We start from the raw sequence: 25,947 nt of genomic DNA, 5'->3' as shown, positions 1-25,947 counted from the left end.
TGGGTGAAGTCACTTTTGCCCTAATGCCCTTCCTTCTGATCCAGAGGGACCAGTTGGGCTGGTACCGGTACCGGACTTCTGTCAATAAGTCTATAGACAATTGCACGCTGTGTGGTGTTGGCTCTGTCTGCCTCTTTTTTTTTTTTTTTTTTTTTTTGTTGGTCGTGGGGCTTGAACTCTGGGCCTGGGCGCTGTCCTTCAGCTCAAGGCAAGCGCTCTACCACTTGAGCTACAGCGCCACTTCCGGTGTTCTGGTGGTTTATTGGAGATAGGAGTCTCAGGGTCTCTCCTGCCTGGGCTGGCTTTGAACCTCGATCCTCAGATCTCAGCCTCCTGAGTAGCTAGGATTACAGGCGTGAGCCACCAGCGCCCAGCTTGTCTGCCTCTTTCTTGGTTCATATTTTATGGCAGCTTCTAATATACTGGGGCTCAGTTGTTTGACTACAATGAACTATTATTCAGCCATAAAAAATGAAGTATTGATACATGAAAAACATGGGTGATCTTAGACATATCATACTGGGAAGTAACTACAAAATGGGGTGAGATGTTAGGAAACAAGACAGGAAGGTGGGTAGTCCCACAGCTACATAGCTTGTGAGTGTGGTAGATGTCATTAATATGAATTTCACAGTAGGTACAATAATAAAGAACTGCTGGGTTTTCTTATTTGGAGACAGAGTCTATGCACACTCCATCAAGGGAAGATATGGTCATTAGGGTGGGTCATACCCAGTATGACTGGTGTCCTTATAAAAACAAAGTGGGCGTCAGTGGCTCAGGCCTGCATTCCTAACTACTCAGGAGGCTAAGATCTGAGGATCACGGTTCAATGCCATCTCAGCCAGGAAAGTCTGTGAGTCTCTTATCTCCAATTAACCGCCAGAAAACTGAAATTGGTAGTAGAGCACTCACCTTGAGTAAAGGAGCTCCTGGACTGTACCCAAGCCCTTGAGGTTGAAACCCACGACCAACAAAACCACCACCACAATAACAAAAACCAAAGTGATTAGAGACACCATCGGAAGGACACTGAAAGAGAGAGCTGGGGTATGGCTCAGTGGTGGAATGATGGCTAGGCATGTGTGATGTCCTGGGTTCTAATCTCACCATGGTTATGGGATGCAGGAGGGGTTTTGGAGGGAAACTGCCCCACCATATTTGCCCTGGCTTGAACTGAATACCCTCCACTCATCTTCCCTCCGCCATACCCTACCAGAAACTGCCCGCAAGCTTTACAAAGAAGCAGGGGACCCCACACACGTCGTTTCTTTGCCTCAGTTTTAAGTATTTATTTAAAACCCAGAAGGGGAAAAGAGAAAGGGAACCCACTGGGTTTGAACACACTGACATAGGGACAGAAACAAATGAGCACATGGAAGAATCCAGAATGAGGGAGGCTGAGGGAAGACTGGCAGCCGAAGGGACACTGCTGAGATGAGCTGAAGCTGCTAGGACAAACATGCCCTTTCCTGGAGAGCGCTCAGACTGGGGTGGCAGGTGGGGTACAGAGGTGGTAGGAAGGGCAGGCCAGGGTGAAGCATTAAATAGTGAAAATAATATCCAATTCCCAAAGAGACACAACCTTAGAAATACACAGAGACTTTCACAGACACTTTCCCCTTCTAGAAAAATAAGTCCATAGTTAAAAATAACTTCAAAAATCCAAACTCAGGTTTCCTTTGTTCCATGACACGCGACAATTCTGATCACACTGATTGTCATGGGCAGGCAGACCATTGATGGGCCATGACATGGGTTGAAGGCAAGAAGGTAGACAGCGTTTGCAGGGGTGGGGTTCCCGAGGCAGGACCTGGCCTGGTGTGGTTCAGTATTTACATTCTGCCTCCAAGGCTGGCTCTGACCTCTTGCTGCTTTTGGAACTCGATTCTTCATCCTCAAGGTTGCTCTTCTATGTAGGTCACGAGGCCTTCCAGGACAGGCCCAGCACTCCGGTACCACTTGACCAAAGATGAAGACTAAATGCTCCATCAAAGGAGAGTCATGTTAAAGTCCATAAGATAACAGGAGAGTGCTCAACTTCTGACTTCCCGTTTCAGATAGACTTTTTGTTTTGTTGTGCATTCTGCTTACTTTTTCTTCTTTTCATCCCCCCTCCCCCCCTTTGCTTAGTGGATGGGCCATGCTAGGCAAATCAGAACTTCTCCAATCTTGGTCATTTGGAGGAGGAAGAAAGATGTAGATGAATGCCCACTATCAAAGTCTCTGGCAAAAATAGTAGCACCTTCAGAATCTTAAATAGAGTTTTTCTTCTTTTTTTTTTCCTTAAAAACACAATTACATATACTACACAAGATGATTGTGAGCACCAGCGAATTCACAGTGGGAGGTAACTTGGCCTGGGTACCCCAGCTCCATCTTGCGTCCTCCCTTACCACCTACCTCCCCCCTCCCCCTCACTGCTCTTCTCTTCTGTATCTCTCTCCCAGGTGAAAAAAAATAGTAACACATCTTTTTGTTTAAATAACATATCTTACTATATATATATATATATATACTTCTTTTTTCTCTCTCTCTCTCTTTTTTTCCATGTCTCCTTTTCTAATATTGCACATCAAAAGCTCCCTGGCAGGGACCAGCTGACAAGTTACCACCTTCCCTCAAGCCAGCTCCAGCATGGGGCTCTTTGGGGAGGGAGCCGGGAGGGCAGGGACGGCTTCGGAGCTGGGAGATAGGTGGAGGGCACAGATGGGTTGCAGCTCAACTTGTTCTGGCTGGCTCTTTGTGGGGCTACATGAGGCTCAGTTGTTCCCAAGCCCAGCCCAGGGCCTGCTGCTCCCCACCCATTCCTACTGAGAAGATTGCAGCTGGAACCTCCCCAGAAGGCAGAGGGGCCCTGTTCTTGCCTCTTGTTCTCTTTCCTTCCCCAGAAGGCCTAGAGGCACCCAGAGGTCAGAGGTCAGAGGAAGCACGCAGGTCCAACTTCGAGGCGATACTGCTTCCCGGATGAGGCGGGAGGGAGGTTGTCCACGCTGACAATGGGTAGCTGCTGGGGGTCCTGGGTCCTGAAGGTGAAGTGTGTCTGGTGCCAGCGGCCATCGTGGACCTGCAGGTCGAAGAAAAAGAGTGCGCATGCTCTCCTCAGGTTCTGTGGATGCTTCGCCATTATCTCTACGCCACCTCCCACCCACCCCCCCAGCCAGTTTTTAATGATGTTGCATTCCACAGCCGCAATGACACCTGAAGATGGCGTCCATGTTATTATTCACCAGCTTAGAAGGGTCCAGCACAACTTTCTGAGAAAACCGATTCTAATGAGATCGTTACATGAGGGTAAAAATTACATACACCACGCTAATGTATTCAGTTGTTAGCTAGAATCTTTTTAAAAGATAATAAAAGGATCATTCTTTTTAGGCAATACCACCCCTCTGGGAGGGTTTTTGCTAGAAAAATAGGGATATGACTCCCTCAGATCTGTATGCCTGGGTTGGCTTCCAATGAAGATGCCATCTCAGCCTCCCAAGTAGCTATGGTGACAGCCAGGAGCCATAGGCACCTGGCAGACTTCTTCCCTTCGCTCCCTTCCTTCTTTCTTTCCTTCCTTCTCCCTCTTCCTTCCTTTCTTCTTTCTCTCTCTCTCTTTTATTATTAACTTTTACTGTTATGATTATAAAAGTAATGTAAAGAGGGGTTACTGCTTTATGTCAGTGAATGAGTACATTTCTTTTTTGACAATGTCCCCCTTCCTTCTGTTAGCTAGAATTTTACATTCAGAAAGCAAAGCTTCCCAAGTGAGGGGCTGATCCATCCAGGGCTCTAACAGTTACCTTGCAGCCATCCACAGACACTTCTGGCCTGAACTGACCCCCGGCTTCAAAGATCTGCCCATTCCAGGCCCGAAAGCGCACGGCCTGCTTGGCCAGGGAGTGCCCTGGGCCCTCCTGCCACACTGTTAGGTTAAGGCAGTGGATGGTGATGTGCTGGGTCACCTCGGAGCTCAGCAAGTGCAGAAAATTCATCTGGACCCGGCTGACAGCAAACTCCACCTATGGGAAGACACAGGTGGAGGGGGGGGGCGTGGGGAGGGGGGAAATACCTAAATGTTTGCTCACTGGGAAGACAGGGAATGCGTCTGTGTGGGCAGCACTCACAGCCTTGTCATTAAGAAGCGGCTGTTGAGCCCCAGAACCAGAGCTTCAGTACTGTGGCCCGTTCCACTCCCCAACGTGGCTGGCACTGGGGCTGAGCAGGGTCTAGAGACCACATCAGGAAAAGGCTCTTGCCCAAGCTGAGAGGAAACCAGGAAGCGCTCTCAGCCATTCTGAGTCCCTGAGGGCTATGGGGTGGGCAGGAGCTTCTAGAAGCAAACAGTGGGACAGGCTGTTGGGAGATAATGGAGCCTGTAGGAGGGAGGGCCCTGGGGGAGGAAGGTAGGTCTTTGGGGGACTTGGGAGAGAACTGGGCTGGGCATGGGCCCATCCGCCGTGATACGGGGAGGGGTGGGTACCTTAGAGGCTGTGATGGGCTTTAGACAGGTCTGTCCACCGTGTGTGAAATTGCAGGAGACTTCGATGGTGTCGGACGAGCAGCCAAGATTAGGGTCTACCCAGTAGGTACCTGCATGGCAAATGTGTGCGTCTGGGAGGTGCCCAAACTCGGCTCTGTGGATAGGCCTGGATCTGTGACCCGCTGAGCCCACTGGGGCCTGAAGCTGGGAGTGGCATGGGCAGGAAGCCCGTGAGGGATGTGAGTTAATGGGTTAAGGAAAAAGGGGACCTCTCCTCTCTGCTCCCCATTGTTTCCTAATGGCCTCTGGGATGGGTTCAGTGGCATGTGCTGGGTGAATGACTGACAGCCCATGTGTCTGTCTTCCTAAGGACACAAACTTGGCCAAAGAGCACTGAAAAATCTCAGACTCGATCTGTCCCCACTCCCACTGGAACTCGTCCACCCGACTTGTCATCCACCCCCAAGGAAGGATGGCCCTCCTCAGTCCCCTACAGATACTTTACCATCCACCATCTTCTGCTCACAGTCCATGAGGTCCCGGCAGACCCGGGCTGGGTTCTCCTTGGTACCCAGGGGCGTCTTAATGCTCTGGATGAGGTTGCTGAGGTAGTGTAAGGTTTTGAAGATCTCCCCTCCTTGGTCCAGCACCAGATGGTCGGAATAGCTGTACTCCTGTTGTAGGAGAGCTGTGGCCGTTAGCCCTTTTGGTCCTATTGAAGGCCAATACCCCAGACTCTTGCTTCCCCAAGTCTTTCCCACCTGGGAGAAACCTATGGAAGACTTGAGTCCCTCTGGGCAGAAAGCTGGAGAGCCTTTGGGAGTCTCTGACCCGCCGGGGTTGGCGTGTGATGACCCAGCACCAGAACTCTATCTAAGCCAGCACTAAGTAAACCGTGCTGGAGGTGGTTGGGAGACCTGGGCACAGGCGCCAGTATCTGTACATGTGGTCGGAGGTCCTCAACCACCCACGAGGCTACTTAGGCCCACACAAAGGGAGCCAGGCAATGTCCCCTGAAAGGCCTGGCCAGGATTCCTCCACCAGCCTCAGCGTTCTCTTCTCTGGTGTGGCCTACCCTGATATGTGACCACCATGAGGGCCATGGATGAGAGAGGAAGAGGGCAGAGCCCCTTGGTAGGCAGCCTTGATGTGTGTGAGAAATCATCTCTGCTGAGTTCTATTACCAGACCATCCACTGAGCCTCTGCCATGGAAGGAAACACTCTCCCCCTCAGTCCACCCCCCTCCCTCCAACTGGTCTCCCTCCCCTCTGTCTCTGTCCACTGCCTTTTCTTCTGTACTGTCAGGGAACAAATAGGGCCCAGGTGGGACATCTAGCTGGGGATAGTAAGCGCCCCATGGCAGGAAAGCTGCAAGATTGCAAAGGGGGCTTTGACAGGGGCTGGATTACAGTACACAAGGCCCCTCTCTGCCTGGAGCCTTGGAGCAGAGCTGACAGGCCCAGACCTCCTTGTGAGTTGATTGTGAAGAGCAGCTGCAGGCCCTGGGTCCAGGTGACTGTCTCTCCCTGACTCAGGCCAGCCAGAGCCCAAGATCTAAGAGGACCCGGGGAATCACAAGACCTGGGACGATTTTGGATTTGCTGCTGCTGCCCATTTGTTCTGAGTCCCAGAAATAACCCCCATCAGAGCTGTCTGATGGCATCGACCTCCTGTGTCCATTAGGGTCCATTTCTCCCAGGAAAGAATACCATGTGGGCAGAGCTCCTGGCGGTACCTCTGGTCTGAGTGCTCCATCCATGTCCATCCAAGTCTGGAAAGCTGCCCCAAGGTCATCTTGTTGCTGCACAGGGAAAACAGAAAGATGAGCTGGGTGCAGGTGGGTGGCTCACGCCTATAATCCTAGCCACCCAGGAGGCTGCAATCTGAGAGTCATGGTTTGAAGCCAGCCTGGGCAGGAAAGTTTGTGAGACTCTTATCTCCAATTTACCACCAGAAAACCAGAAGTTGGGCTGTGGCTCAATATGGTAGAGCACTAGCCTTGTGCAAAAAAAGCTTAGGGACAGTGCCCAGGCCCTAAGTTCCAGGGTCAAGATTGACTGAAAGCAAGCAAGCAAGGAAAGAAAGAAAGAAAGAAAGAAAGAAAGAAAGAAAGAAAGAAAGAAAGAAAGAAAGAAAGAAAGAAAGAAAGAAAGAAAGAAAGAAAAGGAAGGAAGGAAGGAAGGAAGGAAGGAAGGAAGGAAGGAAGGAGAAAAGAAAAGAGCTAGATGTATAACTTGACTCCTCAGGTTTTCCCAGACCCAGAAAATACGAACTTTAGCTCAAGTCCCCAGTCTTCCACTCATTCTTCTATGGCAGGATCTTGGCCAAGACATAATCCCTGAGTAGAACTTGTTCCTCCTCTTACAAAGCTACAGCTGACCCTGCTACTTTCTTCCTCTTAGTGCTTCAGGGGCTCCCTGGTGCTCCCAGAATTAAGTCCCAATTTCTCAACATGGTTACCAGACCTCGTCTGAGGCCCGAGCCCCTCCTGTCCTTATTTGTGCTCTAGCCCTGAGCTTACTATCCAGGCTTACGCTAACTTCTTAAGCATAGCACTCAGGGACAGAGCATGTAACAGCCATCGGACCCTTAGAAGGCTGTTCCATTGCCTGGAAAATTCTTCCTCCCTCTGAGGAATGACCTCCTTGACCAGAGCTCTTCTCCTGGAGGTGACAATGCCCCCAGAGGATATTTACCAATACTTGGAAACAGTCCTGATTGTTACAACTGGAGAGTGGTTAGAGGCTAGGAATGTGCCCCCCATCTGCCACTGCAGGGCTGTCTGACTGCTAGAAGCAATGTCTGCTTGTGTCCTGTTGATATCAGCAGTGCCATAACTTCTCCACGTCCTCAGGATCCTCCTCTGGCTCACGTTGGCCTGGTCTCCCATGCCATGCCCTTGATCTCTAACCCAGTGTTGGGCTCAGCAGAGGCCTGGCCTCAGGCTTGCTGAGATCACGCAGAACTGTCCTGGGATTGGGCTCCAGAGAGGGACTCTGGAAGAACTGGGCAGGGCCAAATCCCAGCTGGCCACCTCCTAACGACACCAGGGCCAGTTCTGTCTCAGGTCTGGTCTGCACAATGGGCCAAGAAGTGATGTGTGGAAGACTGGACTTCACACAAGAGAAGCGCTTATCATGGAATCTGATGTTCAGTGAGCACTTGGTAAATTCCACTTAGGAAGAGAGGTGAGTGTGCGATCCAAGTACACAGGTGCAGGGGTAGAAATACCACGGTGCAGCCCCCTTGGTTCTGCACGAAGTGTACACTAGTATATCTGTATCTACGCCTACATCCATATAGCTGCATTGTAGCAAGGACTGTCTCAGAACTGCAGGCAGAGAGATCTGCGTAGTAGTCCCTGGGTGGGGACTAAGCAGAAAACAACTTCCAGCCTCCTCCCCACAGCCTCTCCTCTAGGGACAAAAGGACATGTGTACCCCAAATGCATTGGGAGTCTTAGTCACTGTGGCCAGAGGAGCCTCAGCTGCTGCTCCTACTGCCCGGCCTCCCTTTCCACCCCAAGTAGACCAAAGAGAATATTCTCCAACTTACAAAAAGGACGGTCTGCCCTGGAGGGCCCTGTGAAAGAAGACAGAAGTCAGTGTGGATGGAGGTGGGGTGCTGTAGACTCGGGGCGTCAGGAATCTGGAGGGGCTGTCGCGCACAAACAGCGCTCTTGAGCTGGTCTTGGCTCCCCCAAGGCTCAGCTGCCTGCTCCTCCCCCCTCCCCTCCCCCAATCCCCAAAGTAGACTGTGCTCTTCGAAGTCTGAGGACTGGTAGGAGCATGTGAGTCCTCTGAGGCTGCTTCTCCCCGCAAAGCTGGGGTCCCATTCCTAGGGGGTCACCTTCTCCCCAGAGAGCTCACAGTGCCCAGTATGAAGTCGACTTACTGGTGGGCCAGGCTGCCCTCTGGGGCCGGGAGGACCCTGGAGAGAGAGAGAGGGAGAGACTAGTGAGACCAGGACAGCTGGGGCCTCCCATGCCCGCCCTGGCTCTCTTCAGGTTGCCTAGGACCCAGGACAGCGGTAGCACAAAAGGGCTAAATGCGGCCCCGAGCATGCCAAGGACATCAGAAACCACAGGAACGAGACCCCAGGTGTCCTCCAGCCCTTCCCCCACCCCAGCCCTCACACCCCGGTCCACTCACCCGTGGGCCTTGTAGTCCCTGCAGAGAGACAGAAGGAGTACGAGAATCAGGGGCCTATCCACGGCATGGCCCTCCCTCACCCACAGCACTGTCCCACCCCGCAGCCCCGCCACTCACCCAGTCCCCTCTGCTGCCTTTGTCACCCTTCGGACCCTGCAACAAACCACAGCCCATGAGATGGGAATCGAGGGGAAACCGAGGCTCAGCCTAGCCCAGCATCACAGAGACACTGAACTGGGAAGACCAAGGGTCCCAGCTATCTTCTCCTTGTACATACCGGGAGTCCTGAAGGTCCCAGAATTCCAAGGGGCCCAATGATGCCTTCCTTTCCCTAAAGGAGACAGAGGCTGTGAGTCCTTGCTCCAAGCCTGGGGGGACAGAGTCATGGAGACAGAGGTGGAGAGTGTCTGAGTGTCCCAAGGGAACGAAAGGGAGCCCCCTGATGCAGGGTGAGACCAGGTGTGGGGCCGGGCTTTAAGACTAGCATGAGGGAAGGAAGAAGAAAGGAGGGAGACTGGTATCAGGCTGGAAGGGATGGCACAAGCGAGGTCATGGGGGAGGCCACTGTGATGTGGAAAGAGAGTGAAGGAGGAGGAGGAGGACAAGGAGGAGGACAGGCATCTGCCTTGGGCTTCGGGCATTTGTCGCTGTTGGGACGGGACAGAACTCACCATCAAGCCGGGAGGCCCACGAGGGCCTTGGATGCCTTTGAAGCCAATGTCTCCTGGGGGTCCCTGTGGGAAACACAGAGGTGCTGTCTATGTCTAGATGACCACTGGGCAAAGCCCAGGAGCCCGCCCCCCCCCCCCCCCCCCGTTACACCTAGGCTCTGGTGGACCTGCATCCTCCCAGTCAAGAGTGGCCTTACCCGAGGCTCCAGGAAGAGCAACAAAAGCCCCAATTGTTTAGCAGTTGGGCTCCAGCTATGTGCCAGCTGGGTACAAGACGGTATACAGCCCTGGTCCTGATTTCTCAACAATCCTCAACTGCTATTCTCTACATTTTACTGGGTCTGAAACTGAGGCTTGGAGACACAATGACGCAGAGCAGGGAAAGTGTGGAGCTGGCTGGGCGCGGAGCCCAGGCATGCTGGAGTGTGGAGCACCCTGCTGCAGGCCCAACACCGGGGCTCCATCAAGTCTTTGGAAATGAACCAATGAATGGATGAGGGTAATGGATGGGACCCCACAGAAACACGGGGGCGGGGAGGGGCCGGGAGTTGGTACCTTGGGTCCAAACAGGCCAGCCACTCCTGGAAAGCCCATCTCACCAGAGTTGCCCTGCAGGGAGAACAAGATGAGAAGGGGTGAGTGGAGCCGGGCCCCAGAGGGTGCTGAGCAGACAGGAATTGGCGCCCTCTGCTGGACGAGCAGGCAGTACCCAGCTCCAGGACTCCTGGGGGCTGTTCTGTAGGTGCAGAGCTCTGCTATTGTGAACCGAATATCAGGTGGATCTCTATGCATTTTTTTATGCTATTGTACAGTGTTGCTTTCTAAACTTCTGTGGGAGTTCCACCCAGGTTCTTTGCTAAATTCCTTCTATACTTCATTTGCTGAGTTTCTTTTCTTTTTTAAATTTGTGCTAGTACTAGATCTTGAACTTGGGATTTGTGTGCTGTCCCTTAGCTTGTTTTGCTCAAGACTGGTACTCTACTTTTTGAGCCACAGCTCTACTTATGGATTTGGGGTGGTTAATTCCCCAGGCTGCCTTTGAACTATGATCCTCAGATCTCAGCCTCTTGAGTAGCAAGGATTACAGGCATGAACCACTATGCCCAGTGAGAATTTTTAAAAGTCAGAAGATCTTTGTCAAGTCCTTTTCCAGCATTGTCTGACTATGTGGCTTTTCTTTTTCAGTTTATCAGTATTATTTAATATTTTCAAATATGATACCATTATTACATTCTACTTGATCTTGCTCTAGCATCCTTTTTTTCTTTTGGTGCTGGTCCTGGGGTTTGAACTCAAGGCCTGCGGACTATTCCTGAGCCTTTTCTGCTCAAGGCTAGTACTCTACCACTTGTGACACAGCTCTACTTCTGGCTTATTGCTCGTTAATTGGAGATGAGAATTTCATGAACTTCCCTGCTGGGGCTGGCTTTGAACTGTGATCTTCAGATCTCAGCCTCCTGTGTAGCTAGGGTTACAGGTGTGAGCCATGGGCACACAGCTTATTATGCTTTCAATATGTGTATTATCTTTAGTGGTAGATGCCATCTATCTCATCTCTATATTAGGAATTTATATATTTTCATTTTTTTCACCAAGAAACCTGGTGGTTAGAGGTTTATCAGTTTCTATTAATCTCCTCAAAGAGACCAACCTTTCCTTTTGCTTATCATTTTCTTTGATTGAAAAAAATGTCTGATCTTCATTAGTTTCTTTATTCTGTTGATTTGTATCCTAAACAGATGCAGAGTGACATCCATCCATTTTGACATACTATGTTATTACTTTCTTTCAATCCAAAATAGCAATCACCCTTTCAACTTATTTACTTATGGTCATTTAGACCTTCATTACATTCTAAACCGTGATTTTGATCTTTTTGTCTCATTATGATCCTTTGTGTACTTGAATCATTTAAGAGTTTATTAAGACTGTGTCTTTTAAAGCCCCAAATCTGTTCCATCCTGGCATGTATTTTCCATGATGTGAGGGGTACCTCACCTTGCTGATTTGGGACCCCATGTGCTATAGAATCAGGTAGGTTCCGTCCCATTGGTAGTGGTGGTATTCAAGTCTTCTATATTCTTACTGATCTTCCACCCATGACTGACAGAGGTGGACTGGCTTCTCCAACTGTAGTTCTAGTTACCCATTTCTCCTTGAAGTTCTACCAATTTCTGCTTAATATATTTTGAAGATCTTTATCATTATGAAATGATCTTTATTATGTTCATAGTCTTTTTTTCCCTACTTGCCTTCTTCTTTCTTTTCTGATATTGAGCACACTTCCTGGCTTCCTTTGATGAGTGTTAGCATAGAGTATCTTCCTCCATCGCTTCTCTCCATCTTATTTGCCATTTTATATTTAAAGTAGGTTTCTTGAGGCAGTGTATAGTTGGGTTTTGCTTTTTCAGCTATTTAAATTAAAAATCTGTTTGAAGTTGGGGCAACTGAGGCAGTTACTTTTTTTTTAATTTTCCCTTCTGATCTTTGTTCCCTATTCTTCTTTTTCCTGGTTGTAAAGGTGCATAGAGTCCTTGGGAGAGAAGCGAGGAGGAAGGCAATGTGACCAGGACCACCATTCAGAAGTGCACAGAGTCTGGATTCTGGCTGTGGTCCTTTGGCCATGGCCCTCTCCTGTCCTGAAGGAATGCATCCCTCCCACCACTCCACTCAGGGGAGGGTGAACAGTAGCCGGTTTACGACTCTGTGGGATAGGTGGCTTCTCAGTCTGCATTTACATGTATGAACATGAGTGTTTTGTTTGTGTGTTCATCTGCATGTGTGTGGTGGGTCTGGTCAGTGTGTCTGTGTGTGCCTGTGTGTGTATGCTTGAGTGTGGGGGCATGTGTATGTCCAGGATTCACTCACCGGCTGCCCTTTGGATCCAGGCTCCCCCTGGCTTCCAGGAAGACCCATTCCGCCCTCTGTCCCTCGTTTACCAGGAGAACCCAGCTGTCCAGGTAATCCACTTTCACCCTTAAAGAAAGACACCCAAATTACCAGCTTGTTGGGGGTGGAGCAGAGGGAGGGGGCCTAGGAACAATAGAAAAGAAATTCTACAGGGGCCCTCCAGATCTCGGGATGGGAGGCCTGAGGGGGTGGTAGGCTAATATGAGTCCCGAGAGGCTCCATTTCTGACTCTGGCATCCCCTCTTCTCTCCCGCTTGGCCTCCCAACACACCATGTAGGTGTAACTGCTCCTCACATTGCTCCTCCCAGCTGTCAAATCTTTGCAAGGCCAAATGCTATCTGCCCCTCCTCCTGCTGTACTTACAAATGGTTTCAACCTTTTCCCAACTGGATTTCCAGTTCAAGGAGAGCAAGAAGTACATCTAAGTCTTTCACCTACATCTTCTCTTCAGGGTTCAATCCTGGTTCAAAGCAGCCTCTTGAACCAGGAGTTCAAGGAAGCTTTCTAACAGGCTAGGGGCAAGCAAGCCACCTGCTGTTCCATAAATGCCCAAGAGAGGGCGTCTGTGGACAACTTAGGAACAGTGGCTGGCTTCTAGGATAACCATTCTTCAAGTCTGGGGCAAGATTGGGGCACAGCCCCTGAGAAAAGTCCACGGCGTGGGGTCCATTTTCACACAGGCCCTGGGAGATAGGTGCTCCAAGAATCAGCACCGTTATCGTCCTTCCCAAGGCAGAACGGGTGGTAAGTGATGAAGCAGGGACTGACCTTGAATCCTGGGGGCCCCTGTGCGCCAGGCAAGCCAGCGACTCCTGGGTTTCCTCTCCTCCCAGCAGGACCCAGGGGGCCAGGGTCCCCATCATCTCCTTGCTCTCCCTGTGAAGGAAGTAGGCAAAAGGTGTGCGTGTGTAGAAGGGAGGGGAAGGGATGTCTTTTGTGCTTCAGGAAACAGGCAGCCATGAAGGCAGCTGGCTTGGGGCTTGAGTGAACCATGGGGCCAGGAGGGAAGGAAGCTGGCTGAGGTGGCTGGGTGAGGGGGCAGGTGAGGCGAGCTGAGGGTCTGTGAGTGAGGACAGGGAGGACCTTAAACACAAGGACTCCATTCGCCTACCAGTCAGGGGATGAGCTCAGTAGCCCGAGCTCTGGCATCACGGGCAGGCCAGAAGAAGCCTGTACTCCCAGGTCCCAAAGGATGAGGTAACTGCTTTCCTCCCCGTATCCCAGGAACGGTCTGTCTGTCCATGCTCATTCTGCCCCATCTCATTTTCCCAACTAGAGCCCCTCTGGCTCGTGGACTATCCCTGACCTCAGCCAGTCCGGCTCACCTGCTGTCCTGCATGGCCATCCCTGCCAGGAAGTCCATCTGGTCCAGCGATGCCCTCAGGGCCCTGTCTCCCTACCACACCCCGGGGTCCAGGCAGCCCGGGTGGCCCCTAGGGTACATAAGAAGCCCGTGAGGGATTCTGGGAAAGGGCAGGAGGTAGGTGGGAAGGAGGTAGCCATCACTCACCTGCATCCCCCTCCGGCCGGGAGCCCCAGCCTTGCCTGGCTTTCCAGTTGGACCCTGGGAAAACAAAAGCAAGGCCACATGTGGGAGGCTGCCTAGAGGAGGAGCAGGGTTGGAGGAGTCCTGGAGGGAGGTTGGAGGAGGACCTTGTGCCCTACAGGGCTGAGCACACTGGCCTCAAAGCCCAGGGCTGCCTGTGACCCCGCATTGCTCAGGGTCCTGTGTTCCTGCCTTGGCCACCACCCAGTCATGGGCACTGCTCAGAGCTAGAGTCCAGGGCCTGCCCGCTGGTCTTTCTGCAGACCCTCACTCCCCTTCTCTGTTTTTCTGTCACAATGGTGGTATAGTGGGCAGGTTATCTTTGGCTCGTGGCTGCCCCAAGTTCACGGCCCCTTGGGTGGCATCAGATGAGCAGTTCCGTTCCCGGAGCCTCAGCATGATGGGTTATGAGATGTCTGGTGGAGCTTGGCTGTTCCCAGCTCTGCCTTGGGTCTGCCATGTGACCTGGAGCCAGACTTTCCCCCCACCTCAGCCTCCTGGTGAACACCCAAACGTCTCACCTCTTCGCCTTTTGATCCTTTGGGTCCCGGCCTCCCCCGGGGTCCCGGATGCCCCTGCAAACCAAGGTGAGATGACGCAAGGCAGCCCCAGGATTCTCTCCCGGGGAAGGGTGGTCAGTCTCCGCCTGGAGGGGGAGGGGTGGGGAGGGGTTTGGGGGTGCAGACTCTGGGGAGGACCCCCAGGGGTGAGGACTGGAGAAACCAGAAGGGGCTGCCTCCCCAGGGCCTGCAGAGCAGGTCCCTTTAAGCCTTAAAGGGTCCAGTTCTTTTCCCACTGCTCTATCCCCCTCCCCCTCTGGGGGCATAAGAGGACGCTGGACAGGAAGTCACACTCACGGGTTGGCCCTGCTGGCCTGGCTTTCCTCGGAGGCCTTGAACACCCTCTTGTCCCTGGAAGCCAAGGAGAAAGAGGTAAGACCACCCATCTGGGAGGGGCGTGGGGGCTACGGCAAGAGCCCTGGAGGCTCCTATTCCTCAGGGCCATGTCGTGGTCTCTCTGACTCTGTTTCCTGCTTGGAAGCGGCTGCGGCGGCGGGGCGCAGGGGGCGGGGAAGCCCAGTGGGTCCAATGGCTTGTCACTGCTTCTACTGGGAGGGCTGTTCTCAGCCACAAATGGGGAAACTGAGGCTTTTAGAAGGAAGGGCCACCTGAGGAGGAAATCGCCAGCAGACACTACCCGAAGCTGGACATCTCAGCCTCCCTCTCCGTTCCTCAGGAAGGTTTCAGCCTCCTCTTGCTATAGGGATGGAAGTCTGCCCTCTGTAGGGATATGATATGATTGTGGCCAGGCACTGGGGGTGCAGGGAAGGGACGGGCATGTGACCTAATACAAGTTGGCCTCCCTTTCTTACTTCACTCTTGATCCTGCCAACCCACAGAGCCTCCATACTTACAGGGTATCCAGGGTCCCCGGGCTCCCCACGGTCTCCACGATCACCCACAGGTCCCTGAACAAGGACAACACAGTCAGTGGGGCTCTACAGCCTCCTCTTGCCTGCTGCCCAGGTCCACGCAGCTGGAGGTCCAGCTCCACCTGGGACCCCACACAACCCAGAAGATGGAAGGGGCCTTACCCGATCTCCAGGGGGCCCAGGGGGTCCCTCGGCCTTGCCGTCCTCACCCTGCTCCCCCTGCGGACACAGAACCAACTTTAGACAAAAGGCCTACCCTGGGGAGTTGGGCTTTTACCAGGAGACAGGAGATGGAGGCCAGAAAGAGAGAGAAAGAGGGGAAAAGAGAAAAGACCCAGGAGAAGGTGGCACCTGGACAGGGGAGACAGGCATTCTACACCTTATACCACTGGGCATGCCAGCCCAGCCCCCCCCAAATAAGATCTGGGCGTCAGAGGGTCCACCTCGCTCTATATGGAACCTGCTGGGGAACCCACAATGTTCCCACCAGACTCTGCACCCCTTTTCCCAGTGAGGGAGAGGAGGGGAATGATAGCTGAGTGATGAGTGTGCACAGTGCCCAGCATGATGGGGCAGAGCAGAGCAGCGAGTCCACACAGCTCCTTCACTGCGCTGGGCATGAGGCCTGGGGAGGCCGTGGGAGCTGCTCTGTGGTCCTGCCTGGGAGAAAGGAAATGTCTGAGGACCCTGGTCTTGCTCAGGAGCCCCAGAGAAGGCCTGGGATCACCAAGTGATTCTCAGCAGCTCATCTATATGACAATTTCCTTGGTGCCTAGCAGGGCAGGACACCTGGTGATGCTGTACTCTTCAGCCAAGAATGCTCTGGAAGGCACCGTGGACCCCTGGCCAGCGGCTGCCTGCGAGAATGACCCGGCGGACAGCCACTGAAATTGCAACTGTAATAATAATAGTGATGACAGTGGCCATGTGTCACACACATGAAGCCAGGATGGGATGGAGGGAGAGGCCAGCTTAGGCAGGACCCATGCCTATTCCCCCCTTGCATGAGAAAGATTTAAGCAGAACAACACAGGATAGCTTCTCAGGGCCGGAGAGACTCAAATCCCAGGAAACTGGTATCACCTCGCCTGTGAGCTATTCTGGCCAAGGGATTCTAGCAAGGGTACCTGAGCCCCCCTGTGGCCCTCAGAGATGGGAGGCAGCCCTAGGGGATAGGAGACAGTGAACTGTGGGCCTAGAGCACTGCTTGGCCAGGGAGGCTGAGGTGTGGCACCAGGCCACCTTGGCTGAGGCTCAGCAGGACTCAGTCCAAGCCAGAACCAGTTGTGAACCCAAGGAATGGCCTAGGGAATGGCACTCTCTCTCCTGCCCCTGGCTCGATGATTCATCTCTCAGTCTTACTGTGGGGATGGCAGGTGCCTGGGGGCAGGGCTGCACTGGGCCAGGAGCCTGGGTTTACCTATATTTTGTGTGCCAGGCACTTAGTCAGGTTTGTTCCATTTTGTGTTGGAGACTCTGTATAGCTGCCTTGTTGCTGCTGAGCTGCTGTCTCCACTTCACAGATGGGGAAACTGAGGCCCCAGGAAGGCAGGATCTCAGATAAGGCCACTTAGGAACCAAAGTTCAAAACCAGCCCTCCAGATCACCCCCAACATGCACCTTGCCACCACCGGCATGTCCCCACCTGTGCCCTCCCTCCAAACACTGTCCAGCCTGTGGTGAGCTGGTCATCAGGGGACAGTCATGAGCCACCACCATGGCGGTGTTCCCATGGGGTATGTCATCCGGTGACCGGATGTCTGTCTTCATTTGTGTCCATACTCTGTAGGCTGTTCCCACAAAGATGAAATCCCTGAACATGGCAGTTCTTATAATCCCTGTCACTAAGCAATGCATGATTGGGTTTCTATTTTGGAGCTGGGCTGGGCAGCGGTCCCGGGCCTGGAACATACTAGTCTAGGAAGCCAAGGAGTGAACGAGGATGTAATAGGACCTCGTGGCTGAGAGCGTGTGGACACACATATTGTCGGGCTCAGCATGAATGACATAACACTCACCCACTGGGAAGATGGGGACATTCTCACAGCCACTAGCACCACCACTTCTGGTCCTGGGGCTCATTAGTTCCACTGAGCTTTGGGGATTGTTACCCCTGTGCTAGCCCCAGCAGGCTCCAAGGGCTGAGGAGAAGTGGCATTTTCGGTGGCCTCCTGTGGATTGTGTCAGGGCCTAGACATGGGTCTGCACTCCTCCAGGCAGGAGGAGGGGCCATGGACAGGAAAACCAAGCCAACATGACTCACCCACAGAGGGGTTCAGTGAGTGGCGAGCTGACTCAGCAGCAGGAAGGCAGGCTGAGGAGGCCACTAGAGGGCGTCTGAGCTGTGAGTCGCGGGGAGGTGAGGAAGACTGAGCTGGGGAGACACTCCATGCCTGGCAGTGCCGGCTCCTTCTCAACCCTCACCTGTCCCTGGCATTCCTTCTGGCTCACTCTGGGTGACCTTATCCACATGCAAGGCGCAGTGCCAGTGTTTGCAGGGATGACACAGTCTTGGCCAATACGTGATGGATATCCCTTTCTTCTGAGTGACCCAGAGCCCCAAAGGGCAGGATGGATCAGTTTTGCCCCAGTTCCAGGCAGAGATGACATGTAGTGATGAGAGTGCATCTCATTGCACGTTAGGCCTTGGGGGCTCTGACCTCAGGGCTGGCTCCAGGCAGCCGTGGGGTGAGCAGGTACCCGCCGTCCTGAGCCTTCTAAGCTACTTATGGCACAAGGACCCCACATACAGCATGGTCCATCTGCCTCCCTGAGACCAAACACCTACCTTCTCTCCTTTTGGCCCAGGAGGCCCCAGCGGTCCTGCAACACCTTTGTGTCCCTGCAGATAAACAAAATGGAGAGGTGAGGGGCAAGCGAGGACTCGAACAGAGGACAGGAACTCAGAGCTGCACACAGTGGGGCTGCACACAGGGGTTCCAGTGTCTGTCCCAATTTGCTCTGTGGTTCAACAAACCCTGTGTCTCTGTGGGTCCTGGCCTTCTAGACAGGTCTTTCAGGTCCCTTCTCGCCTCCCCCACTCCATGGGGGTGTGCCTACTTGAGTGGCTGGGGCCCTGCTGTGCTGCCCTGTTACAGGAGCCAGTGGCTCCTGAGCCTGGCCTCCCCCACCCCCCACCCCCCGGGTTCCTTGGCCTGTTCTTGTTTCCTTTCTCTTCCTCCCTCATAGGACTCTTTCAGACTTCACTCCCCAACACTGCAAGCTCCCAGGCCTCACCATGAGCTCTAACAGCCTTGAGCCTCAGTTTCCCTTTCTGACCAGTCCTAGCCTCTCTGAAGCTAGGTCTATCTGGTATGGAACAAGGGGCAGCTCAGCCACTTCTAAGGAGGGACCATCCAGGGGGTACATCCTCCTCAGGCCTAGGCTGGTCTCTTCTTCCACAGGGGGCGCTGTGACACTAGGCATCCGGAACACCCAACAGCATAGGAAGGAAGGCTTGGGACTGGGGGTGGCATTGTGCCTGCCACCCTCCTCCACCATCTATGGTACCCTACATGCCCCAGGGGTCATACACAGCTGGGAGGGGGCTCTGGGACAGAGTTCCAGAGAGGGGTGGGGGAACTTACATTGTAACCAGCCAGTCCGGGTTCCCCCTGGGACCCCATCCGTCCTGGAGCACCCTGGGAAAGGAGAAGACCCTCATTGGTGTGTGTGGGTCACAGCAGCAACATTCTCCCCCAGCAGCCTGGCACCCCTTACACTGCCCAAGGAGCAGCAGGTGGAAAACTAGTAGGATCCCTCCGCCTTCTCTCTCTGTGCCTCCCCAGCCCTCCCTTCTCCCAACTCTGGTGGTTCGTGGACACAGGTATGACTTAAAGGGAGCTGCTATCCAATTGAAATTTCATGGACCCAAAGTTCTACCAGTGTCACTAAAAACGAAGATAATATAGACAAGACATTCTTTCCCAATCCTTCTACTCCAGCTATTACCTGTGCTCATGAGACTATTTGGGACTTGGGGTGGGGGGGGGAAGAGGAGCCTCCTTGCCCCCACAGAGACTGCCAAGTGATTGACAGGATATCGGCCATGATGGGAGTGTCTCCACCACGGGCATCGTAGAGGTCCCTGCCAGCATGGCAGGGCTCAGAGCCACCATGTCAATCTTTTCAGCCCCACTGGTCACCCCCGAGCCCCTGGGCTACCCCGCGAGGTATCTGGGAACCTGATACACTGTACTCTGTGTTTCCACCGGGGAGCCTCCTTGTTACCACCTCACACTGTCCCCAAGAACCTCATACTGTCCCCAACAGTCTGGGCTTTTCACTGCCTCCAAGAGAGGGCCCTTCACATGGCAGCAACTGTTTTGTCTGTTTGTCTATCCGGTGTGTTCAGAGGGGATGCGCACTGCACATTCTTTTGTTTTCAGGAGGTGGGTCAGTCATGGGGCTTGAACTCTGGACCTGGGTGCTGTCCCTGAGCTTTTTGTTTTTTGCTCAAGCTAGTGCTGTATTACTTTGAGCCACGGTCCCATTTCTGGTTTTCTGGTGGCTAATTCAAGATAAGAGTCTCACAAACTGTGCTGCCTGGGCTGGCTTCCAACTGCGATCCTCAGATCTGAGCCTCCTGAGCAGCTAGGATTCCAGGCGTGAGCCACCAGCGCCCAGCAGGATGCACATTTTTGTCATTCCCATGACACCCATGATTAAAATGAGGTGGCTGGGACTGAGCAAGGGGGGCATCAGCTACCAGCTGGGGTGGAAGTGGCCTTACAGAGATGCCTGCTGCTCCCTTCCTCTCTGGGTCCCCTCTATGCCGTGCTTGACTCCCTTTTCAGCCAGCGTCCTCACCGTGGGTCCCAGGCTGCCTCGGGCCCCCTTAGGGCCTGGGGTCCCTGGGGGTCCAGGGTCTCCAGGGACGCCCATCTCACCCAGCTGTCCTTGGTAGCCCTTGGCACCCTGCGGTGGGAGAAGAACAAGCTGTCAGCAGCCCTGCCGGAGGGTGTGTGAGGAAGGGACGTGGGAGGAGGGTCTCGGACCATCACAGCAAGACAGCAGACCTACCTTAGCCCCAGTCCGGCCCTTCTCACCTTGCTTCCCTGGTTTTCCTTCTGGACCCTGAAGGGGGACAAGGGAAGAACAAGAGAAAAAGAACGAAGACAATCAAGGCAAATTTATGAGACACGTCTGCTCCTACTAGCTCTTCAGACCTTACCTTTTTTTTTTTTAACTCAAGGCTAGCATTCTACCACATAAGCTCTATTTTCAGCTTTTTTTGGTGCTTAGTTGGAGATTAGAGTCTCACAGAGTCTCTTGCCCAGATTGGCTTTGAACCATGATCCTCAGATTTCAGCCTCCTGGGTAGTTAGGATTATAGGCGTGAGCCACGAGCACCCGGCTTACGTTTTCTATACATTATATGAAAGTTACACACAGATCAAGTATTTCCAGTAAGAATTTTCATCGGAACTGGGCTGCTGTTAGGAGAAATACTCACTGGATCTGAAAGACTTAGTGCAAAATAGAAAAGGTAAAAGCTCTTCTCGGTGAATTTTTACTATCAATTTCATGCTGAAATAATATTGTGGACCTCATAGGTTGAGGGAAATAGGATATTAAAATGAACTTCACCTGTCTCTTCTTATTGTTATAAAAGGTAGCTACTAGAGAAATTTAAATCCCATACATGGCGTATTCTGTTCTAACAGGCCAGTGCCAGGCTGAGCAATGTCAAGTTCTCTTGCTTTCTCTGTAGTAAAACACTAAACATGGTCAAACACTAACCATCCTTACAACCTTCACCGCGGGTCAGGCTGCTGCTGTGTGCTCCACTACATAAGCCCCTCCCTTTGAGCTCAGTGGTGAAGGATTGACACCCCCACCCTATTATCCAGGTGCACACGGAATTCAGACAAAAGCCCAGGTATGCACGAACATGCCTGACACAGGCAGGGCAATCTGGCCTAAGCCTGGCCCTACACATTCCACTGTGGGCCTAACTGAAAGCCTCTACCTCCCCCAGCCCTAATAACCTTTTCTATAACCTTTGTGTCCTGGCTCAGACTCCATAAAAGCCTAACTCCAACCCCACCTTCTTCTCGCACAACCTTCTTCCCAAGGAAAGGTTGCTTGCCCCCCGCTGTGCCTCAATAAACAGTTCTTGCCTGTTCCTTTCGCTTCCAGTTTTCTAACACATGGTGTTGGGAGGAGGGGGTTAGGTCTAAAGACACTGAGGCGCGTTCCTGGTTGGAGACTTGGCCTGGGGGCGCTCTAACTGGCTAGAAGAACTTGCCGGACGGAGAGGACAGCAGCTACTGACTGACCTCTTGTTGGAGGAAAGGCGAGTGGGCACTGAAGCACTGGGCGTGGCGTCAGAGGGACAGAGCCACGTCTGCCCAGGGACAGGGCACCCACTGTCCCGACGGCTCCCTCCGGCTGGGTCGGAGACTTGCCGGGCCCTAAGTGTGTATCGCCACACATCACTTAATGGTGGGGATGGCTCAGGCGCCTTGTGAGCCTGCAAGCCTGGGAGCACGCATGTGCAACTGTGACAGTGTGACTTCGTGGGGCCGCCCGTCCCCGTACACACACACGTGGCATCATGTGACACATGAGCCCGGAGTCCTGAGGACGGGAAACCGAGGCTGGAGACACAGGTGAAAAGGGAAACCCAGGTCCCTTAACCCTTCCCAGGCCCTCACAGCCTCGAGAGACTCGTGCCAAGCTGAACCAGGAGGCCTGGGAGTGACAAGACACCAGCCCTGACCCAGCCACCACGCCAGCACAACCCCATCCCCACCACCGCCACCGCGCCACTGCCCACCACCTGTCACCACTCCCGCTGCTGACACCATCATGGTCGCCATCACCATCATCACCCCTCCACCACCATGGTCACCGTCTCATGATCACAACCACCCCCATCGCCACCCCTGTCCCCACCGCCGCCGCCACCATCACCATGGCCTCCATTAATGTCACCGTCACAGCGTTGAGACCAGAGAGGGCAGGAGGCAAAGGAAAAGCCACGCAGCAAGGGAGCAGGGAGCCAGCTCTGCTGCGCGGAACTCCCCCCGGTACGCGTGGGCCCAGGGCTCACTTTGAGCAAGGGGAAGCCTCCGTCAGGGAACGTGTGCGCACGGCCCGTCTCTCCTCCTTTAGCTGTGTGGGGATCTCACTCTGTCTTGGCTACCGAGACAGCTTAGCGCTTCAATTCTATTTTTAGGAGGCATATTTTCCCACAGCAGTTTTGTTGCCTGCTAATTTGGCTCGGTTCCAAGTTAGTCATTTCAACACTCCAGAGGGAAAAAGAATGTCCAGAGCAGACTGAATGAAGTGCGGGAAACAACACAAATCTCAGCCCGGCCAGGGCAGGCGGGGGGCAAGGGGGCCAAAGGAAATGTCTGGCCAGGGAGACCGGCTGCGGCGGCAGGGTCCTGTGCCCAGCTGGCTCAGGGCGGACGCCCGTAGGCCCTCACTGGGGCGGCTTGTCTCCATGGTCCCAGGCCACACACATCCCATTCCACCCCGGCCCCACTACGGAGTCAGATTCCATGACATCAACCAAATATGCCTTCTACCTGCTGCCCAGCCATTCTCATGGCCCCCTGCCCGGGCCCTGAAATCTTAAGCAGCTCTGTTGTTCGTTACCGTGTGGCCCTGGGTAGTTTCCCCTGCCTCTCTGATTCTCTAAGTCCTTGGGGTTGCTATCCCCATCAAAGAAGGAACACACGGGAAAGTGCTGAGCAGGGTATATGTAGACAAAAAAACAGGACAGCCCTGTCCTTCCCTGGGTACCTCGAGGGCAGGGGGTCAGATTCAATCTCAGGGGAACACAGTTGTGCAAGGGTGTGAGGGCAGAACTTAACAAACAGAGCGAGGGTACTAGGCAAATGGTCCTGGAGGCCCAAGGCCTAGCTTGGGGTCAGGGCTGGCTTTCTGGTGTAGGTGCTGTCTATCGTGACAGCTGAAGGAATTCAGAGTGCAGCAGATGACAGGGGAACCAGAAAGAGCAGGAGTCCCAGACAGGGGGATGAGCATGTGCAAAGGCCCAGGGGTGAGAAACATGGTTTGTTTACAGAGCTCAGGAAAGCAGCATGGGTGGGTGCGTGTGACCAGATGCCCGGGTAGGTAAGGACACAGGAGCCAGGTTTGTGCAGGGAGCAAAGGTTATTTTGAGGGTGTGGAGGGATCCCTGGAAGGCAGAGTAAGAGAGACAAGACTAGTTTTGAGTCAAACTCCTTGGCAGAGGAGGACCTCTCATAGAGGACCGTGTAGGTGGTGCAGGAAAGCGCGCATGTCTGCTGAGCCCACGGCCCCAGTGTGGGCAGCGGCCTGAACACTCACCCTGATGCCAGTGATCCCCGGAGGCCCGGGGGGGCCGTCCTCACCCTTCAGGCCCTCCTGGCCTTTCTCACCACGCTCACCGTCAGGCCCTGGGTCGCCTCTGTCCCCCTGAGTTGGGAGAACAAGAAAAGGAGGAGGACAGAGAGAACAGATGAATCACCAGGCTCATAAGAACCCCAAATCTCCGAAGGCATGCAGAGGCCGCCTTCCCTGTCCCCCCACCCCCCAGCCAGGGTCTCTGGTGTTTCCCAGAGCTGCTGAAAGGCTGGGGCTGGCATGGGGGCTCATGCCCCCCATGGGATCTCTTAAAACCAGAGTTGCCCTTTGGACCCTTGCTTGCAGTTTCCAGTGATAATGATGAATAGGGAGGGACTGCTGACCGCCATGTAGCAGGCCAGTGCCGGCATGCCGGGTGAAGGAGCTGTACCGTGGTGAGCCAGGCCGCTAGGGCGCAAGGCCCTGGGTCAGCCTGCTTCCTGTGCTCACCGTTGCTCTGCATGGCGGTGCTGCGGCCAGGAGGATGTTCTCTGACCAGTGGATGGTGTGTGGCACTCACTCTTTTCCCTATCTGAACCGCAATCTGTCTGTGCTCGCCGACTTAGTGTGTGCTCCTGAAAGCCTACTCTTGGGCCCATTTCACAGACAGGGAAAGTGAGGCAGAGCGGTGCAGTGATCTAGCTTCCGGTCCCCCCACCTCCTCGCAGTAGAGCTGAAATCTGTAGCCAGGAATAGACACTGGCCAGTTCACTGTAAGCGGTTAGTGAGGGAAGGTCTCTGGAAAGGTAAGGGGTGGGGGGCGGATGCCACAAGGTCTTCACAGGGTTGGGAACTCCAGGGTCTGTCTGTGTAAGTGGACCCCTGTCATGGGTTTGGAGAGCCAAAGGTACAGGTGTTGCATGGTTCTCCCTTCATACAGGGCTTCAAAACAACCACAGGCATCTCCCTGCGTGGTCCTGCACCTAGCGGTCTTCTGTGTGGCAGGTGGGAAGGTGAAGTTCAAGTTCAGGCAGTGCTGCTTCAGGCGGGGAGGTGTGCATCAAGGGCCGTGTGGGCAGGGCCTATGGCAAATCCCCACATGGCTCAGCAATGACTGCTCAGGGAGGACAAAGAGGAAGAGAGCTTGAGTCCAGGCACACCGGAGGGGAAGGGCCGCAGAGCAGTCTGGGAAATCAGAGTGCGGCATCACACATGACAGGGGACACGGACGTCGTCACGGGGCATGCAGGGTAGAGAGCGGCTCACAGAGGGGACGGAGCTGGAGCTGGGCTCCAGACAGCTCCGACGTTCATGAACTGCACTGCTGCAGGCTCCTCCTGAGGGCTGGCTCAGCCTGCTGGAGGCTGGCGTAGGAAGCTCTGGGCTATCTATGGCCCACCCTGGGGCAATATCTGTCATTCGGCATCCGCAGACCACACAGGAGAAGGTGACAGAGATGAGCGGTGTGGCTGGTGCAGAGATTCGAGATCACCAGGCTGCTCTCCGAAGTCCCTTCCCACCACAGCTGTCCATTCCACAGAGCGAGGTGGAAATGGTCTGGAGATGGGGGCTGGCCCCAGTGGCTTTCTCACAGACTCCTAGGGCTCCTGGAAACCATTCCTGATTTGCCGTCCCCGGCCACCTGCTATCCCAGCATTCAGTGGCAGCAAAGTGGCCAGGCAGTAAGTATGGGGAGATGAAAAACCCACAGCCCTGCTCCTAGCCAGTTGGGTGAGGGTCACTGTGGGTTGTCTCACAAACAATGGCTTCAAGGGGTTTCTGGAAGCCTTGGGGAATCCTCAGTCAATATGCAGAAGGGCCTTGGGTCAACCATTCCAATCTACACAGGGTAAAACAGGCTTGGAGCGGCAGAGGGCCCAGTGCAGGCAGGAAGTCAGGGGTAGAGAGCAGGTGAGAACCCAGCTTCCAGGCCCTGCACACGGGAGACAGCAGCTCCCTCACCTCCAGGCCACACCCCCTGACTGCACTCAATGGCCAGGACCCTTCAGCAAGCTTCCTTACTTGTCAAGGGAGGCCCAAGGGCTACCACAACGTTGGACTGGATGGGGACAAGCCCTGTAGATGCTCCATGAGCACTAGACGGAGGAGAAATGCTACTGGCCACCAGCACCCACGCTGCCACCGTCAGAAGAGGTATTGGACATAGAGCATGCAAGAAACACCAAAGGCTGTGCCTTCCCGAGAGACAGTCCCTGGGTGAGCATCATGGCCTAATGGTCCTCCCAGGAGGAGCTATGCCTGAGTGCGACTACTCTGAATCAAGGCCAAAGGTTGGAGGAAGTACAAGAGGATACAGTCAGGGCTACGGAAAAGCGGAAGAAGAACAACTGCGATGTCAAGCATTAGACTCAGCAAAGACTCCAAGAACAGAAAACGGCCACGCAGAGGGAGATGAGGAGGTGGGGATGTGACCTTAATGTGGACACTGATGTTTCTAGCTGGGAGGGGGCTGGGTGGTGCTTG

General features: G+C 53.8%; 1 protein-coding gene across 1 annotated transcript in view; it reads right to left on the bottom strand.

The window, feature by feature from the left end:
- Window positions 1–1,281: 1,281 nt before the first annotated feature.
- Col27a1 (collagen type XXVII alpha 1 chain) overlaps window positions 1,282–25,947 on the bottom strand; it is a 113,605-nt gene continuing 88,939 nt past the window's right edge. Inside the window, exons 43-67 of the mRNA XM_070004991.1 lie at window positions 23,488–23,595; window positions 20,206–20,259; window positions 19,993–20,100; window positions 18,771–18,824; window positions 17,972–18,025; window positions 15,346–15,402; window positions 15,166–15,219; window positions 14,609–14,662; window positions 14,273–14,326; window positions 13,716–13,769; window positions 13,531–13,638; window positions 12,974–13,081; window positions 12,163–12,270; window positions 9,850–9,903; window positions 9,295–9,357; window positions 8,901–8,954; window positions 8,741–8,776; window positions 8,624–8,641; window positions 8,367–8,402; window positions 8,028–8,054; window positions 6,208–6,273; window positions 4,977–5,145; window positions 4,472–4,581; window positions 3,792–4,010; window positions 1,282–3,067 (exon numbers count right to left, since the gene is read on the bottom strand). Of these exons, the coding sequence (XP_069861092.1) occupies window positions 2,921–3,067; window positions 3,792–4,010; window positions 4,472–4,581; window positions 4,977–5,145; window positions 6,208–6,273; window positions 8,028–8,054; window positions 8,367–8,402; window positions 8,624–8,641; window positions 8,741–8,776; window positions 8,901–8,954; window positions 9,295–9,357; window positions 9,850–9,903; window positions 12,163–12,270; window positions 12,974–13,081; window positions 13,531–13,638; window positions 13,716–13,769; window positions 14,273–14,326; window positions 14,609–14,662; window positions 15,166–15,219; window positions 15,346–15,402; window positions 17,972–18,025; window positions 18,771–18,824; window positions 19,993–20,100; window positions 20,206–20,259; window positions 23,488–23,595 (1,974 nt within the window). The 3' untranslated portion in view covers window positions 1,282–2,920. The remainder of the gene's footprint in view (window positions 3,068–3,791; window positions 4,011–4,471; window positions 4,582–4,976; window positions 5,146–6,207; window positions 6,274–8,027; window positions 8,055–8,366; window positions 8,403–8,623; window positions 8,642–8,740; window positions 8,777–8,900; window positions 8,955–9,294; window positions 9,358–9,849; window positions 9,904–12,162; window positions 12,271–12,973; window positions 13,082–13,530; window positions 13,639–13,715; window positions 13,770–14,272; window positions 14,327–14,608; window positions 14,663–15,165; window positions 15,220–15,345; window positions 15,403–17,971; window positions 18,026–18,770; window positions 18,825–19,992; window positions 20,101–20,205; window positions 20,260–23,487; window positions 23,596–25,947) is intronic.

This window comes from Dipodomys merriami, unplaced genomic scaffold, assembly GCF_024711535.1.
Source record: "Dipodomys merriami isolate MVZ:Mamm:240054 unplaced genomic scaffold, mDipMer1.0.p SCAF_11, whole genome shotgun sequence".
Classification (NCBI taxonomy): Eukaryota; Metazoa; Chordata; class Mammalia; order Rodentia; family Heteromyidae; genus Dipodomys; species Dipodomys merriami.
This window is presented reverse-complemented; position numbering and strand designations above follow the sequence as displayed.